This window comes from Passer montanus, unplaced genomic scaffold, assembly GCF_014805655.1.
Source record: "Passer montanus isolate IOZ18808 unplaced genomic scaffold, ASM1480565v1 scaffold2, whole genome shotgun sequence".
NCBI lineage: Eukaryota > Metazoa > Chordata > Aves > Passeriformes > Passeridae > Passer > Passer montanus.
Window position 1 is genome coordinate 3,409,314 of NW_024366591.1, and position 19,192 is coordinate 3,428,505.

Genomic DNA, 19,192 nt, shown 5'->3' on the forward strand with positions numbered 1-19,192 from the left:
TGGTTTGCTAGGAACCTTGAGGACATTCCTGACCATCTGGATAACAAGGGCATATAATCTACTTAATTCTTTAAATTAAGTCTTCTGAGGCAAGACTATAGTGTGTTTTTGTATGAGTATAGAGTTTTGAACTGTCCAGCTAAAAATAAAGCATGAGTGAATAGCATCAGGAAAATTATGAATATCACACTGAATCATGGGTTATGACAGTCAGGGAGCAGAGTGACCCTTCTGCTCAAGATGGCTTTCAATACTATCAGCTCTGAAAACCCAGAATATCAAGAGCATCATAGGACAAACATTTTATGAACAGAGACTCTGCAAAAGCAAAACAAAGTTAATCTAAGTTGAGAATCTTCTCATTTCTGTGAGAAATATCACAGAAGTAATTATATGCTCCTGTTTTCCATGCCCTGTCCAAACCCAAGCTAAATTTTTTCAGGCTGTCCTATAGAGAGTTCTCACAATCTCTCTTTCTCTTGCTGCTCTTTGATGATTTTGTTGGTCTCCAGTGCAAGCCGCTTCTGATGCATTAACTCCTGGCGTTCCTGCTCACGGAGACGTGCTTCTCTTTGCCTTTCTTCTTCAGTCATGAACAGCTCCTTGCCCTGCAATCAGAACCACCACTCCATCAGTTGGGAAAATATCTAATGAATGCAGTTCTTCTAGGAGATAATTCAAACCCAATTACATAGCAGCACATCTGTGGATGCTGACAGTGTGGTCAGAGAGAAAGTCAGATAAACTTTCCCAGGCGTTACTCTGGGAGAGCTTGAGAAAGTTTATCTGACTTTCTCTCTGACCAGACTGTCAGCATCCACAGCACACCTGCCATTTCCTCACACTACTCTTCCTGAGGAACACACCCTGGAAGATCCTCAAAGACCTGACTGCTTACTCCAAGGAGCTATTCTAGTTTCAGCCTCTCAGTTACTATGTACCAAACAACTCAAGCAAGGTTTGCAACTACTGAAGTCAACAACCATACCACAGTGGTCACACCAAATACATGCTCAGTGTGTCATCCAGAAAAAAATTCACATTATACTTTCTTGAAATCTCACTGAGCAATGAAATGCCAGAGAACAGAACACTGAATGATTCCCAATGTGAAGACAACTACACAGTTACTGTGTTTTCATGCTCTTATGCCTGGCTGCTGCAGAAACGTGTTATCATTCAGGAACCCAAATACAGGACATGTACATCCCCAAAACACTGTAGAGTTTATGTATTTCGGTTTGTTCAGTTTATGTGTTTCAGTTGGTTCCTGTTTCATTTGCTTTACTATTAAGGCACTAGCACTATTTCCTGTTCAAGAAAGGTATTTCCATACTGCTATAGGTAGAACACTTTGATAACACTAATCTAATTTTCATTTCTGAAATTAAAATCCCATGTTAATTAGGAATGTAGCATTTTTCCTATCTCTAACGACCCAATTAGACATCTTGAACAAAACCAGGCATTGAGGAATGTCTTTGCACCATAGTAGAGAAACTGTTTTCCTATGCTATCTGTTCTCCAGTCAAAGATGTCTATTGAGAAGATGATGCAAGGTGAAGGAGTGAGGAACAGAGGAGTTCCATAGCAACAATTTGCCATTTTAAGGACACCACCCCAGTGATACATGCCGAGGTAGAACTCATATTTTTAAAGTTGTTAACATAACTGGGAGTTGAAACTAAGTCCTGAGGATGTTGAATTCCTGGAGCTTAATCAACTAGCCCAGAGTATTTGTTTAAAAAATCTCCACGGTGCCTTTGGACAACTTCATCTTTTGTTACCATAAGAGTAGATCAAATAAACTACTAATTCCTTAATGTAGCTACACACAGTATACATGAGCCCTTAGGAAGTAGCTGAAGTGACTTACTAAATCTTTTTTTTCCCCCTATTTAATTCAGTTGCAGGGCAGTTAGAAAACACTGTCTTTGATTAGTCTATGGAACTTGATTATCTTCTTGTATACAACTACACACTTTCTTTAAGACTAATTAAAGCAATAAAAACATTAAAAATTTATTGTAAGTCACACTGAAGTCAGAGGAAAGATTTAATTAATTTCAGCTGGCTTTAGATTAGACCCCAAAGGCTTATAGTTCTGTTGCACAGAACTGTGAAAATGAAAAATTGAGCAATTTTCAGTGTGTCAATACACTAATGAGATCAGATAAACAGTTACAAAAGGAACTCATTTGGAATAAGACTAAGGCATCAGGATTAAAAATTATTTGTTTCCAATCCAATTCACCTTTCATGTTTCAGCAGAAGCAGATATCTATTAGAACAGAAGCTCTCACACATGAGAGACCATTACAATGAAGTTAATTTCCATTCCTTGTCAAGGAAATGATTTTGCATTGGCTCACATTCATGTTTTATTTGACAATACTTGGTGTGTTATGAAAGAATAACATGCCACTCAAAACTGTCCTGGTTTGACAGAGGTATAGATGTTGTACAGAAACACAGCTTTTGTTTTTATCCATTTATTTTCACCATTTATTTACTTACACAGCAATTTTTGCTTGCAAATGTTCTGCTTTTACAAATACACTACTTACAGCGCCTGCTACCACAGAGATAGTCAAAGTACGGCTACTCTTGAGCACTCTGACAGCCTGCAAATTAAAACAAAACAATAATCAGTGTGAAAGAAGTGATAAAAGGCCAGCATAATGCTAGTTACCAAGGCTGGAATTTCCAGAACTAAATAGAGTGGTAGGTATGCAAATATCCAAAATCCCATGTTCAATACACAAAGCCTTGAGTCAGTAGCCAAGTATTAAAACATATTTTTTTGGACAGGAAAACAGGACAGATGTCTAATAAGCTGACAACTACAAAACCAGGGAATTAAGACTTGCTTTTACCTCTTTATGATCCACATTAGAAAAGTCCACTCCATTCACCTCAACAATCTGATCACCAACCTAAAGGAATTAATGCAAATTTTAGTACAGATGCTAAGTTAGTACATATATTCAATGAAAACAGAAAGAGATGTGCTCTCTAACGCCCTTCACCCAACAATCATGGGGACTGGCAGAGTGGAAGGGGAACAGACTGGAAACTGGTCAGGCTTGCACATACTCCTACACTGGGATCTGCTATTGCCACTGCTTGGGATCAAATCCTCAGCTTGAAGGAGTGTTGGTCCGACTCAGGTCAGTCATGTTCTTAAAATTTTAGAAAACTAGCTTTGTTTGAAATGTAATCACCAGATATTTCTTTCCCATGGGGAAAAAAATCACTCCCAGGAATCCTTGGAGTTTTCAATACAAAACAAGAATTCCTTTTGGTACCTACCTTGGAAGGTGGCAAACTTACCTCCAAGCCCACCTCTGCTGAAAGAGAACCTGGCTTAACATTGCTGATAAAAATGCCTGGTTTTTGTGTTGGACCACTGGAAATACTGGAAATGTAAAAAATCCCAAACATTAATTGGATAATATTTATAGAATAATATTTATGAGGAATATAGTGTAATACAGTGAGTAATTTTAGTTGTTTCTTCATAATTTTTTTTTGCTGAAAGAATATTTATGGTAGTAGCCAATTCTGAAACAAACACCAAAACTTACCAGTACTCACACAATTGTTTATCATCCTATTTTCCTATTCTCTACCCCACAGAACTGGTTTAAAAGAAAAACCTAAAAGAAAAATACTCAAGATTCTGTATTTTGCCTTACATGCTGAAACTTATATGTATGCTGACCTACACTGTCTAAAGGATTGGGATACTAATGATATTTGAAAGTGAGCAACTAACACAATGAAGAATTACCAATTGCACTGAACTGCAAGATCTTGTATGTATAAAACACTGTTATTTTGTTAGGATTATTTATTAGGAGCAAGAAGCAAGTTTCATCCAGAGGCCTAAATCTAGCTCAGGAACTTTAAGCTGCCATCTAAGCTGGGCCTAGATACAAAGACTACTTTTGTAGATTATATATTCAACAAGTGATGCTGAGCCACCCCTCAAGGTTGGTAAATAATTAAAAAAAAAACTTTACATCCTCCAAATTAAAGGAGAAAAAAGGCCTGACAATTAGAACTACATATTTCTAAATATATAATAAATCCTACGATATCCCTTCTACTCCAAAACCTCCCTAAGTATTGCAACGATAGGAGTCCAAGAATCCCAGAATCATATTTCTAAAAAGCCTTGCAAATTCAAGATTAATTTTAGGAACTGGATGTAGCTTTGTGATGTGTTTTAGTTCTGAAAAGGGTCAGAGAAGGCAGAGAGCAAACCTGACAGTGGACAGTGCTGGAATTTGCTATATCACTGAGCAGCACTTTTAAGTATTTAAAAATGCAAAAGCATTTAAAAGATCCAATTCCATGACAAGTTGTACTAAGGCACTTTCAGTCTGCTCTTATTTTTAAATTTTAAAGTTTTTTTCTTCATGACAGAACTTTTAACACTGGTACTTAACGCTTTGCCTAAAAAAATGTAACATGTGCCATAGATATCCTGCTGTTACAGTCTGCCTTCCTGATCCAGCATGGATCTTTATTTTCCTGACATCATATCCAAGAAGGATGGAAATAACTGCCTTGAGTGTCACCTTTAGAAATCAGTGACCTTAAATAAAAAAACGTGTACCCACCTGCATCCCATACCTTTTGTGCCAATCAAACTAATGAAGACTTTCTTCTCTTTGTTGTCTCTCCCTCCAGAAGAGGCAAGTCCAGCAACACTGCCCTTTCCTTCCTGTAGAGGGATTGAACAATGCTGCAGATGTTAATTCTGTCTTGAATTCATATCAAGACTACTATAAAATTTCATGTAGCCAGGATGAATCCCAGCCAGCATTAAGATAAGATTCAAGGTCCTATTCAAGGCTCCAAGTTCCTATCCTACTGGAAATGAATGTAAGGTAATTTCAGTGGAGCTGCATGGCTGAAGTGAAAGACTGAACTTATCTGTTTGCAGAGGATTACTTAAATAGTCAAATTTTGTCTTCAGAAAAGAGTGGAGGAAAATTAGAGGAAAGTGATATGGAAAAATAATAATTTTGATTATTGTTCCCTGACAAAAGGGCTGGAGAAACACATGATAAGGCTCACTATTTAAATAAGTCTTTCTTCCTGAAAGCAAAAGAACAGTAATTGTGGTGTTTCTTTTCACTTCTGCAACCCTTAGAAGTCACTTGCATTCAAAGTTGTAATTCCTCCACTAATATGCCTAAAATAGGCCAAATAATCTGATAAAGATTTAACCAGTAGAACTACAGCCTGGGAAGTTAATATGCTCAAGCAAAAGGAAGAAGCCATTAATGAGTAAAAGCTATTTCATTTGTGTCCTGCCCTTTCTTTACCTAATAGCTCTAGAATAATTTCACATCACAAAAGATATTCCTCACAGAATACTTTCAACAAGATATTGCATTATAGTAATACATACAAATAGCTTCTCTGATAAGGTCAGAGGAGAAAGTGTTTCAGAACCATTACAGATTGCCCAGAAGACATTCAACAAAATATTGATCTCTTACCCCAGACTCTGACACAAACTGATCCACATATTGCCATTTAAGGGGTTCATCTGGTGAACTGAAAGGACAAAATAAGTCTAAATAATGGGACAAAATAAATGTCAATGTGTTCCAGAAGCTACTTTGGAATGGAGCCTTCTGTTTTGCCACATCTTTCTTTGGATACCATTCACATATGGTTTATTTTCCAGCAATTTAAACAGAATATTAAACAAGAGTACAATTATTTGGGCTAGTAAAAGTTGAATATAAAATTGATAAAGCCCTCTCAGGTGAAACAATTTTAGGAAACTCAGAGGAAGACTGTAAAACGAACCGTAACCACTCAAACATCTTACACAAAGTTCTGTGCAGAGCAACACTTCCTGTCATTAACATTTCTCAAACATTCCACCTCAAGATTAAGCTTTTCAACAAAAATTGGAAGACCAAAACAATTTTAAATTTTTCTAAACTGAAGCCATCATCAAATGCTACAAATTAGCAGTGGAGCTCTCTGCTAAGCTAGGTGCATTGATAATGAAATTTCCAGGAGATATCTGTGACAAATGAGGAAATATAAATTGGTTCATTTAAGTAGGCAACTGGTATAATATCAGATTCATCAAGCAAGACATCTGCTTGTTCATTAAAAAGGATGTGACATTTTAATCAGCATTCAAACATTTTCATAATTAAACACAGATTCTTTGGATAGAAGAGGCTGTGTGAAAATGAATCTGTTTTCAAATGAAAAGCTGTTACCTTTTGACAGGTATCATGCCAACATCTGAAAAAGAAAAATACTTTGTTAGGTTTCTGCAGACCACAAATAATCCATTAATAGCAATCATTGGCGATAGAGGTGATTTTTTGTCTTACTTACGTCTAACTTTTATGGACACAATTTTCTTTGTACGAATGAGGTTGATGACTTCTTCGTGCGTGCATGACGAAATGGAATATCCATTTATGCGCACTATCTCATCCCCAACCTCACAAACAGAAGGGAGAAAAAAATGTAATTGTGAGTTAATACTTTTGTAAGTTTTTAAGATTGAATACAATCTGGCAATCATTTTGGTGCAAAGGTTAGGTAATGTTGATTCATGAATACTTTCTGAATCTCAGGTAATGTCAGATCATACTTACCTGTATTTGCTTTGAATTAATATCAAACACCAAAAGAGCAAATTAATGGCCAAATAACAATTTTATAAATACTGTCTGCTATACATCAGATTTGTACTCCACAGATTACCTTAAAAACAAGAGTCTGTTTTAATTAAAATAATTTTGGAATTATTTTCTTCTTCTATACTTCAGAAGTTAAAGTTTGCTTTTACCATATGTTTTCTGAGATACCATCCTTAATGTATTTGATCAATAGGAAACTATACTTAGTCTTATCTTGCCTGATCTTGGACGGAGAAAATACATTATTTTAAGGGATTTTACCTCTTTGTCTTTGTTTGGGGACCCTGCTAACATTTATTGGCAATCCAATGACAGCATCCCAAGGACATACCCTGGCAGTATTCAATTCAGTAGTGCAGAACACACAAGGTGCTTTCAGCCACTTCTATAAAATTTCAAATCTTATTTATCAAAGTACAACCAAAAAATTTATCTTCCTCTAATATAAATGCAAATTTGATATGCTATGATGATTAGAGAGAATTTTCCAAGTTTGTATAGACTCTGCCCAATGATCCTCCTACCTAGCTAGGCTGAGAAGGAATCAGTGATGAAGACATTGCCTACTTCAGTTAAGGTAGTGCCTTATTATCTGCTCAAGATTACAATGAAAAATGCCAGGTCCTAGCTGGAGCACCATAAGCAAAGACTTTTACTTGATGTGAACCACATGATGTGGCTGTATGAAAATTAGTGAATGATTTCTTCCATTATCAATGCAGATCAATCCACTGCACAGTAAAATATACAAATGATTACCATGAAATTACCTTAACAAACCATCAGTGGTATCATCTTATATCTCTGATCTCCACATGGACAAAGCCAAATACTTTGGGTCCTTTCTAGTAGCATTTCCTCTGAACTACTGTGAATGTTTGTTACGTAAAATATATTTGATGAAACTTTTCTCATTAACACCAACAGCATGGGATATTGTTCTCAGTCAGTGAAACTTAAATGTGTCTGGTTTCATGGCAGCATTATGCCTAGTTAATGACTGCCTAAAATGTTCCATTTCAAGACTCAAGTGTCAAGCTTCCAAATTTCACTTTAGGCTTAAAGTTTTCCATGCTGGTATCTGCATTAGGCTGATTTCAAGTTTCAGCAAAGCTAAAGAAACAATATTTTTATTCAACAAAATTTAGGTGGAATTCATTATCAAGCTCATTTAAAAAAAAATCTTCACTTACTTTATGAGAGGCTCTGTGCTTTCATTTTACATGAGAGGACTGAGTGGAATTCAAAGTAGAAATTCCTCAATATATCCTGTATTCTACAGACTTAAACACACAGGGACACAACATTGGGTGACAGGACATTAGGCATGCTAATGCCTAACCTTCTGTCTTTTTTCATACTGTAATAATGCCTTGAATCTTCCTACTGTGATCTGGTGAATAAAAAAAAAAAAAAAAGAAAAAGCACTAACAAAAAACCCCATAAATGTATCTTCTTTATTTCTTTCACAAGCTTTTCTAATTCTTCTGGGCAGTGTCTCATGCTCTGCAACACTACACAAAACATTAACATGTGCACTATACCAGCGTTGCTCATGATCACACTTTCCACTGAAGCTGAGGATTTTTGTCTGACACAACACAGCATCAGAAGGGTACAAAAGCAAGGAAAACTGTCCTGCAGAATGGAGCACACTCGCAGAGGCAAAATAGGACTGTGGTCCCTAGCCCCTGACCAGTGGGACATCCACTCCCTCTGCTGGGCATCTAAAATAATCTCATCCAGGGCAATGGCCTGCACTCCTAAGAGCCTGACTGTCAGATCTTTAAAAGAATCTTTAGTAACAGTAGAAATAGGTCAGTAATGAAGGCTAGACATACAACCTGTGGTAAAAACACAGAATCAGACAAGAAGAGCAGATGAGGTCTGCATTTTATAGTTACATCCCTGATAGCTTTTGCTGTCACTCACTAACTTGTTCCAAATATTCAAGCCCACATCCATCCACCCTATCCATTTTCTGTTGATTTTACATGTGTGGCAAAGGGGAAGGGTGGGCTTTTTGTTTGGTTTTCTTTTAGTTCAAGATCCCCCTTTACTTACATCTTCCACATCATGCAGACTGTAACAGAGCATGGAGCTTGGGTTTGCACAAACCTGATTCTTCAAAAGAGTAACCTATCATGGTGTTATTGGCTGCAATGCCTTAACACACAGAAACTCCCAGTTTTAGGGCTGCAAAGGACAGTGCCATCCTGGGGCTTCTGTACCAGCAGAACTGACGTTGTTCTGAGGATGTCAGCATTCACTGAGTCAAATCTGTTCTCATCTCCCGAAGAGGCACTTCCAAAATTGTCTGTGCACACAAGAGCATATTTTCTTTTCCCTCCAGAATGGGAATGAGCTTTTCCCATACAGATATATTTAACACTCTCCTTTACTAGACTGTCATCTTATTTCTGAAACTCAACACTCTTCACTCAACCTAATGACATTTGTATCACTGACATTTGTATAATTGACAAATGTATCAATGACATTTGTAATGACTGAGGCTGCTTTACAAATAACCCAGTCCAGGCTGAAGTACAGATGTATAGGCATACAGCAAACTGGTTCTCTTTAGGATACTTGAACAGCTTTTCCTGAACAATGGTATCTAATATTGGGGTAATTAATAGCTGTTTTCATGTATTTTGTTACTTTTGTACAGGTATCGCTGTATACCAAGCTAATGAATCAGTGCTGTAGAGATAAAAGTCTGTGGGACTGAGTAGAGTGGAACAGTAACAATTATTTTGGTATTATATCACAGTTTCCCCTTTCCCTATCCAACAGAGAGATGACAGACTTTTTAGAAAAAAGATGCAACCTAACTTTTCTCAAGTAAAATGCCTATTATTTCTAACTTTTAACATGAGAAATATAATATTTAGTGCTTCTAGGAAATTGAAGGGCTTCATATAATAAGATCAACTGTTTCAAATTTCCCATTTTGTATACTGCTTCCACTTTCATCATTCACACCAATCTCTTTGTATTCAGCAGAATCCTCACACACAAGTATCAAAAAGCAGGGGGGGTGGGAGTGGGGAAAGAGATGAAGCCCATTTCTTAATGGAAGGACAAAACACTTGTGCCTTTTAGAAAAACTGTAGTTAAAAAAGTCAAACCTACAAGTACCACAGAGAACCTTCATTATTATTTGGTCATTTTAATGTAACTTGGGAAGTACCTCAAGGAGAAAACGTTCAATTTGAACTGGAAATTTTAAAACAGCAGGATGTAAAACTGATGGGATAATAGAAAATCATTACACCTTTCTCAGACTGCATTTCTGGGGGATTGAAAATGTGTAGAGATTTTGTTAAATAAATCAGGTGGGTGAAATTTCAGAAGCAGTTGGCTTTACTGAGAGACAGCAATTTAGAACAATGGGCTGCCTGTCAGGTCTTGTTATTCAGTGAGGTTCAGAAAGTGTCTAGTGCCACCTATTATTCAGGCACTTTAGCCTGAGCTTTAACACCACATATCAAAAACCAGAAGCCAGGCAGTTACGGGAGCTGCAAAACACCATCTGCCCATATGAATTCATATAATCTAACCCTAACAAATTCAGAATCAGTCTCAAGCATTCTTCCCCCTTATTGTCCCTACTTTGTCAGCTACACCCTAACAATGTTCTCAGTTACAATCGTTTGCACACTCCAGTCCAAAGATCCTTTACAATCCCCCTCACTGTCACCAACATGTCCAACAATGACCTTGGTCACAGAAAGCCATGGGGCCTTTTTGTCTACAGAGAAAGCAGGAAAAGTGACATCCTAATTAGAGCACAACAGCTGAACATCACTCCTTATCCAGTAATCGTGTCTAAACGTTAGTCTGAAACAAGCAGAGAAGCAGAGCTGCAACAGAGCATTCATATCAATGCATTAGAATGGCAATTTAAGGCAGTGGCTAGTAAGTTCTTTACTGATCAGCATCATTAGTGGCTTTCAATATTTTCCAGATGTTTACAAAAGCCATATAAGTGACTGGTCTTGATCTTTTTCTCAAGTTTCTAGCAGTTGAGGAAGGAAGCAGAGGGAATCTCTCCTATTGAGCTCACCACAGCCCAGGAACAACTCCCTTGTCTACACTTCCCCTTCTTGCTGTGTAATGCAGAAGAAGATGACGTACATGAAATTTTGTAGTGCAAACTAAGAGGGTGCATCAGTGTCCTTTTCTGCAGTTGCCCATTGGCAAATTCCATGCTAAAATTAGGCTGACAACACACAGAGCACAAGATTTGTGCTGAGCTATAACACCCTCTCAGTTCTAACTACACACAGACTTGTGGTTTTGTTCCAAGGAGTTTCCAAAGCATCCCCCTGGATGCACCTGTCATGCATGCCAGTCAGGCACCTGTGCAGAGCAGGCTGACAGAAGATGGAACTAATTCAAATTCTGGATGGGATATATCGGTATGAATGCATGCACAAACAGAAAGGCATGCACAAACGTGCAAACAGAAAGAGGAACAGTTTAAATTTTAGAAAGCTCTCATCATGAGTGACACAAACATGGAAACCTAACTTCAACTGCCTTGTTGACAGATGTTTATTTTTATTTTTTCATCTAAGAGATTTGTGAGGTAATACTGAAGCATATCTACAAAAACATGCTAGCTTAATTAAACACTGTAATGAATCGTGCTAGTCTAATATATTTTAGACTAGTGTTAAACAGACTGGACAAAAGTAGCCAGGCATATTAAATGTATTATATTACATTATCCTTTCCAGTCAGAAATTCAGACCTTCAATACACCTTATCAGATTCAAAGTCTGATAGAAAGATGCAGACATTTGGCATAGCAATTTCTTGCTTCTCTCTTCCCTAAGCAATACCACATTCAAAAAGAAACCAAACACCCAAAACTTCATTAATGCAATTTTTACACATAATTATTTTTGCCAACCTTATTGGCAAATTCACGTATCCAAAATTCAATCACAGGAAGTGCAATTCTATGCATTGCAGAGGACACTGGGAATAGTAAAAAATACGTTCTTTCTTTTACTGCATAAACCAAAACCCCCACAATTAATACATAAAGTTCAAGTAAACATTTCATTACACAAATGATATCTATGCAAGACGGAATTAACAGTTTTAGTATTTATATGTTCTATTCTAAATTTAATCAGAACTTAGCAACTTAAAGCATTCTTCCACAGTCTAGAAATCTTTCTTTCCATCTGCTTACATATAACTGTTGCTACTCATGAAGTATAAGCATTGCAGAAAAACATTTAACCTTCAAAAATTAGCATATCCCAAACAAGGAAAAATAAAAGGCTTACATATCATTAAAACCAGCAAAATTAACATTTTTAATTACTTGATTCACCACTGGTATAATGGTATTTACCATGGCATTACTTTACATATCTTAGGAATTCTGTTAGAGGCAACAAAGAGCATCTTCACAAAATCAATTTCTAAATGTTAAAGAACAACCCTTAGCACCTAACATTAATAGAATTTTCTTACCTGAAGTCCAGCATTGTCTGCCTGTCCTCCTTTAACTAACTGGGAGATGAAGAGGCCACAGCTGAATTCCACTCCACCTCTTACACTTAATCCAAGCCCTTCAGGATTCAATCGATCCAATCTCACCTCTTTCAGCTTTCTGCAAAAATGGAAAACACTTCAGTGTTCAGCTGCATAACACCTTGTCTCAATTGTGTTTCATATGAAAGTTAGACATTATTTTTCTCTTTTATAATTTAGGCATAAAAAAGCAAGTTTACTGAGGTTTGGAAGGATGTGTGTTAACTAAAACCATCAAGTTAATTCATATGAAAATATTTGAAATCACTGAAACTGCTTTTAGTGTTAGAGTGATGAGATTTTTTTTATTATTATTAAATTCATGAAAAATGAGAAAATATTGTTTTTGACTCCTTTACCGTGCTTTTACTAGATTAAACCAATTGGCAAACAATTTAAGTACAGTACAGGTGGCTGTACTGCTACCAAATGCAGCAAAAGTAAAAACTGCCCAACTCTACACAGGTGAACAATATTTTACTCTTAATTTACCTCAAAACAGTATTTCCTACCCTATTTTTTATTTAGGTTATTTTAAGTTTTTATTTAAGTTATCTGCATTGTTTTGTTGTTGTTCTGCATTGTCTTACCGTGATCGTTTGGGTGTAAGCTGATCGTATTCCACCTGGTGTTTTAATGGAATGAGTGGGCGGATAGCATCAAACAGAGGCAACCTGCTTGGTTCATTAATCACGAGTTTTAGGTCCCCCACAAGCACTGGGAGATTCATAGACCTGCAAAAACACAGTGACAAAACAAACACAGGTAAACAACACACCAACAAAAAGCTTTGATTTTATAAGTTGTTGTGTACATGGCTTCAATATTTGCATGTCCTTTTGAGCTACCATAAGAAATACTTATGTAGATACTGGTTTGATGAAAGCAAAATAGCCCCTGAGAAAGCAAACCTTCTGTAAATAAAGAATACTTGCTTCAAAACATGTGAAGGCTTCTATTGATCTTTCACTTGATCTTTTAAGGTCATGCACATCACGTTTATAGATGACATCTCCAATTTCATTCTCAGACTACCCACAAGATTTATGAACTATTTGAAAATAACTTTCCAGATTACACATACCTGACTAATGGATTTTTGTTTCCTTACTAGTTAGGGATCCTTGTAAGTAAACATAGGCTACATGCTCCTTCCTTTCCTGAACTTAGGGGACTGACAAATTGTTTCAATCCAGGGGGGGAAAAAAAATCACAATATTCAGCAGCTAGAGCAAAGACTGCTTAACTTCCAATTTTTGTTCAAAATCAAATTTGAAGGCTGATTAACTAATCCACAAAATCCACAGAAGTTAAACTGTTGTGAACATCTCTTACATGAGAGCAAGGCAAAGTGGTCTCCCTGAAATTGTCAGCACTGAGATGGTTACAGTCTACAAAATATGCTTTGTTGTACAGCTGCAGGAGTGGAGGAATAGCTAAGGTTCAGTGGAGCTATTCCTATAAAATATTCAGTTAAACTTTTTGTGTATTATTTATGGTTCCCTTTCTTTCAATTTACATTTCCTGGGATGCAATATTTCTAAGGCATGGGCATTGAAAATACAGATCAGGAATACCTGTATGGGATTAGAGGTCAGATACTTCTGGAAATACTATTCACAGTGAAGCAGAAATTAAGTACTAACTCCAACAACAATTGCACATATTTTTGCCCTGGGATATTTCATAATGTATTCCCAGGAAGTGATACATCATCACTATATGTTCACAGAGATATGGAAAATTTTGCCCAAGTTTTTGCAATTGTGGACATGGAAGAAAAGTTGCCATATGCATTGTTAATTTTGTAACTGCAAGAAGATTTTAAATAATTCAGATCTGCTGAACCAACTGGCTTTCCAAACAACAGTCTTTATGAATGGAAAAACAATTAGACAGACCTGAGTGAAACTGAATAAGATATGCAGCTGAATACCCCCATAACTACAAACATCAGATGGAAACATATACATTTCACTCAGCTGAGAAGCTTTTAATTACAATATGAATGGAAACAATGTCTATGAGAGCCACTTGTCTATGATTACTGGAAAATATATTCTCATCTTCTCTGAAAAACAATGGATCATAGGCTGATGTCATTTGCAACGAAACAAGTCTGAGGCAACTGTGGTTTAAATCAGTTCAGCAAAAGGGTTGCTAATAGGCCTATCACCTTTCCAATTTTTTACTGTTGTGTTATAGTAAGCCAGAGTCACTAAACACGCCAAACATATTCCAAGAGTAATTTTTTCAGCTTTGTGAAGGACAGTTGCAAAATTTTTATCTGAAAAGTTAGCAAAAAATCTTTGAAAAACGTCAGAGAAAACTTTGTATCAAACAAATAAGCACTATTTGGAAATATGAAAGAATTTTATTAATGCTCTCTTTCTGTTTCCTAAGAACAGTTTTGTCATGCAGGAGCCTCCCCCCACAACCCCCTACATATGAATCCACTACACTTTTTACAAAAACTGCCAAGTCATAAAACCAAAGTAACTTTATAAGTGATTGCAGACATGCTCCTTCTTTGCCTGCAGGTTATGCTGTGAAACCACAAGATTTCATTAAACAGGATAAAACCCTCTTATTTAAATTACTTTTCTAGTAGCATATAGAAAGACTATCTAAAATAATGAATATTAATTCTTCAAATTAAAAAATATTAGTAAAATTCCACACCAAAATATATAAAGATCTTACTGGTGGTACATCCGCAGCACATCATAAAGGTAATCCTTCTCTGCTTCATTGTCAATTAATAGATTGACCTGGAAACCCAAAGACATCATTGTTAATTTCCGACTTATTAGACACAAATGCTGAACATGAGAGACTTTCACAGATTCTTAAGCTGTAGAGCAAAAGCTTCATCAAGGAAAAATAATTTTTTGAAGATAAACATGTTTTTGCAACAGAGCATTACCTCACATTTACAATGAGAATTTCTAAAATTAGTATGACAACAATTAGACAAGGTGGTGAATCCTGATATATTCTGTATGCTAGATTTCCCTTCACCAGTAGTATTGTTACAGTAATATCATATTTGTCTTACCTGATAATCACTGTACTGTTGAATAAATGTCTTCAGAAACCTTTTTGGCCACTCGTTAATGTAGCACATGCTGTCACAGATAAAACCACCACGCTGAGATACAATCTCTGTGCTGTCGTCCAAACCACCGATTTCAGGAGCTCACTTATAGCATTATGCAAACTGCTACACCTCTGTTCCTCTTTGCTCCAGCTCTTAACTGATAGAACTTGCTAGTTATTCTTTCCTCCCCTACTAATAGTACCTTTACTTAAACCAGTGTCATATTACTATGCCTGCTCTTGGATAATTACAGTAAATTAAAGCAAAAGAAAACCAAACCCGAATTCTTCCATGAGGAGTTCAATTTATACTCGGTGACAGTGAGACCCCCACTGATCTTACTTGTAGCGAGAGGTCACATCACGTCAGTTTTACATCTGGACAAGCATGATGTTTAGGAAAACAATTTACATCTGACCTAAAGGGTAATATTACTGTGACGTGAAGACTGAGAAGCAATTTGCATACTTAAAGAAAGGCCCTTTCTTTCAAGGTTTGCAATGGTTTGTATTATGTTCTAAACTAAATACATGCTTCATATTCCTTTTGTCCCACTTGGCTCTCTAAAGCCAGCAAGACTTCACATACCAGTGGTTTTCTATTACTTGTACCTTCTGGCTCTCTAAAGCCAGCAAGACTTCGCATTCAGGTGGTTTTCTGTTACTTGTCTCCTCTGGAAAAAGACACTTTCAAAACACCTAAAGGCCAGAAAGCTACATGCAGGTCAAGATTGCGTTACAGTTATACCAATGAATACCATTTATTCACATTGAATTTCAAAACACATAGCATAAAGTCTGTCTTAAAAGGAAATAAAATGTTTGTAGTCAAAACTTCAGCAATACTGTGCACAGACTCTAGGCAAGGCTAATTGTAAAGGTAAAACTCAAGGTCAAACTAATTCCAGCATCCATTTTTTCACTTCCCTGACTGGTAAAATACAGAGCTCAATCCCCAGTGCAAGCTAAGATACTGTATGAGCAGTGTCCCACAAAGAACATTAAAAGTTTAAGTGCATCAACCCTACACAGCAAAGAGTAAAACCATCATCTCTTTTTCCTGACAGGGAAAGCAAAAATCAACAATTCAGTTTTTCTCCTGGTATATTTGCTGGTGGATACATCCTCATTTCCTCTCAGAAAATGCAAGAGCACATCAAAATTCTGCTATTTCTTCTGACAAAATATTCAGTCTTTCTGTTTGACTCCTGCCCTTCTCATCCTAACCAGCAACTTCCTTCTCGTCTGATAAAACCCAACACCCAGATGATTTCTAATATGTTTAGAATGCTACAGCTGGGTTAGTCATCCTGGGCCACCTCTACTAATGGGTCATTCTCCTCCTGCTGTCTTCTCTTCCAGCAATTATCACTGCATCATAGCCACCTGCATCTCATGCCATTTTCCTAATTCTTTAACTCCTTGGGGTTAAGTCTTGCTGAAAACATATGCTTTACCTGGACTTATCATGAGCTTCTAAAAGCTGAGTCTAATTTCATAAATCCTAAAATATAATCCCCCCACTATTAAAAAAAAAATTGTGGTGACATGGTGTAACTTTTTAGTATCTAATTACTGTAGAGTCATGGGATAGGTGATTTCACACCTTTTAAACCAAGGCTATTTAAGAAAATCATCTGGACACAGCCCTGGACAATCAGCTCTTGGTGGCCCTCAGCATGGGGAAGAGAACCCCCAGGTGTCCCTTCCACCCTCAACCCTTCAGTGATTATTTAAATAGTCTTCATAGTAGTTGTATCATTGATAATGCTACAATACAAAGAGTTGTTTATGCTCTATTTGTCACTACATACATTGTACTGCTTTTCAAATAAATTAATAAAAAATCATCACACAATCTGCACCTACATACATACAAAAAAAATGAAGTCTGTCAAGAAGTCTACCTAAGTTTATTCAGTGGAATAGAAGCTGTGGGGAGGAAAAAGCACTTTTTTGGTGTGGAAAAAGTTCAGATTACAATAATGCAGTATGTTAGCACTATCACAATCTGCCAGATTTCAAAGAAACATATGAAGTCCTATTTAAGCTACAAAGATTTTTGAAAACTATTGAAGGAAGGGGAAAAAACTGTTTTGGATATATAACATATTTTACATTGCTGCTTGGTTGATAGGAAAACTGATTAAAATTGTTAAGAAAATAGAAACTAAGAAAAAAAGAAAGAAGTATAGAAATATAACTGCTATTAACTGAGGAAATTTAGATCTTGTAGTGAGGATCTTCACTGGTATGTCACAGAAAAAGTAAACATCCAAGACTGTGGATGCCACAGAGGTCACTAGAAGCAGGATGATACAAAATAAAAAAAAAAGAAAAGACCTGTTTCAATATCTTCTAACTCAGATCAAGCTGTCACTGATATTTGCATACCAGCTGTTTGCAGCAACACTGACAATATGTTACGGTATCAGGGGTGGGGCTTGAATGATTTATGAATTATAGCAGCAATGAAAGGGAGAAGGTTTAAAGTTCAAGACAGTAACCACCCACCTAGAAGCCAGAGTCTTTACAGAAATGTTGCACAACCCACTGCTGAGTTATACAGTAATAGGGAGCAAGGCAGAAACAATGTGCTAGATGGCTGCAGTCATCATTATGGAATATCCAGGTCCTTAATGTTCTTGAACTCCAATTTGACATACAGAAGTGTTTTTGAAGTCCCTCTAATTCATCCTAACAATCCCTTGGTTAATGTGTTTGTTACCAGGTGGCAGATACTTCTATAAAGCATTACATTACTTTGTGGAAATTGTGTGTTCTAGCAGATTAAAAAACCCCAAAAAAACAAACAAAAAACCAAATCAAATCAACCACAACTTCCTTCACAAAACAAAACAACCCCCCACAAAACACTACAGAAAACCTTAATCTGAGAGAGTCCTAAACGGCTTGGCAAAAACATCTTTTACACATGTAAACTATTTTCCTCCTTCCCTTAATTAGAGCTTTTCGAGCGTTCTTCGCTCATACAATTTCGCGCTCTGCCGAGCACTTATTTAACCGGATAAATGACAAAACGACGGTGCCAGGCAGCCCGAGCCGCTCCATGCATCAAGTGCGTTCGCACACGAGCGCACAGCTGCCCGGGGAATGTTAAGGTGGAGCAGAGCGGGCCGAGCCCCGCCGGGAGCGCGCAGGGCTGAGCGGGCACCTGCCCCGAGCAGCACCGGCTCCACCGGGACATTAAACACAAATAAACTGTCCCAAGCCCTGAAAACGCTCCTGCACTGCGGAACGTTCCTCTTCTCTGCCTCTCCAAAGGCTTTAACACCCAGCCCGTCCCGGCAGGCTGCCACCCGCGCCGGTGGCAGGGCAGTGCAAAGTCCCCGAGCTTCTCCCTTCCTGCCCCGCGGCTCTCCGGGGCACAGCCGTGCCCGGCCAGGGGGCTGTGCCGCCCGCAGCCTCCGCTGCAGCCGGGAGGCGGCCCCGGCCGTCCCCGCCGCCTCACCTTGTGCCGGAACTCCCGGGCGACGCGGCGCTCCATGGCGCGGCTGCGGTGCGGGCGCTGCGCGGGTGCGGTGCGGTGCGGATGTGGGTGCGGGGCGGCTGCGCGGGCGAGGCCGCGCCCCGGGGCGGTGAGAGGCGCGCCCGCCGCCTCCGGCAGCCCCGGCATGGCAAGGGACGAGCAGCCGGGCACCGCTACCCGCCCTGGGCTTGCGGCCGGAACGGCCGAGAAAGGAAAAGGAAAATAAGCATCCATCCATACACGGCGCCTGCCCCGCCGTGTGCTACCCGCGCTTCTCACTGGGCTGGTTTGTGCAACTGGCTCTCCTCAAACGGGACTCGGCTCCCATAGCAATTTCTCTCCTCTATTTGTA

The 19,192-nt window shown here is 38.0% G+C and overlaps 1 protein-coding gene across 2 annotated transcripts in view; it reads right to left on the minus strand.

The window, feature by feature from the left end:
- USH1C (USH1 protein network component harmonin) overlaps positions 1–18,951 on the minus strand; it is a 46,139-nt gene extending 27,188 nt beyond the window's left edge. For both annotated transcript variants that reach the window (XM_039707713.1, XM_039707712.1), the window contains exons 1-12: positions 18,823–18,951; positions 14,955–15,022; positions 12,842–12,985; positions 12,192–12,330; positions 6,382–6,490; positions 6,261–6,285; positions 5,517–5,574; positions 4,629–4,732; positions 3,334–3,418; positions 2,877–2,936; positions 2,568–2,624; positions 466–608 (exon numbers count right to left, since the gene is read on the minus strand). In XM_039707713.1, the coding sequence (XP_039563647.1) occupies positions 466–608; positions 2,568–2,624; positions 2,877–2,936; positions 3,334–3,418; positions 4,629–4,732; positions 5,517–5,574; positions 6,261–6,285; positions 6,382–6,490; positions 12,192–12,330; positions 12,842–12,985; positions 14,955–15,022; positions 18,823–18,858 (1,028 nt within the window). In that variant the 5' untranslated portion in view covers positions 18,859–18,951. The remainder of the gene's footprint in view (positions 1–465; positions 609–2,567; positions 2,625–2,876; positions 2,937–3,333; positions 3,419–4,628; positions 4,733–5,516; positions 5,575–6,260; positions 6,286–6,381; positions 6,491–12,191; positions 12,331–12,841; positions 12,986–14,954; positions 15,023–18,822) is intronic.
- Positions 18,952–19,192: the final 241 nt, after the last annotated feature.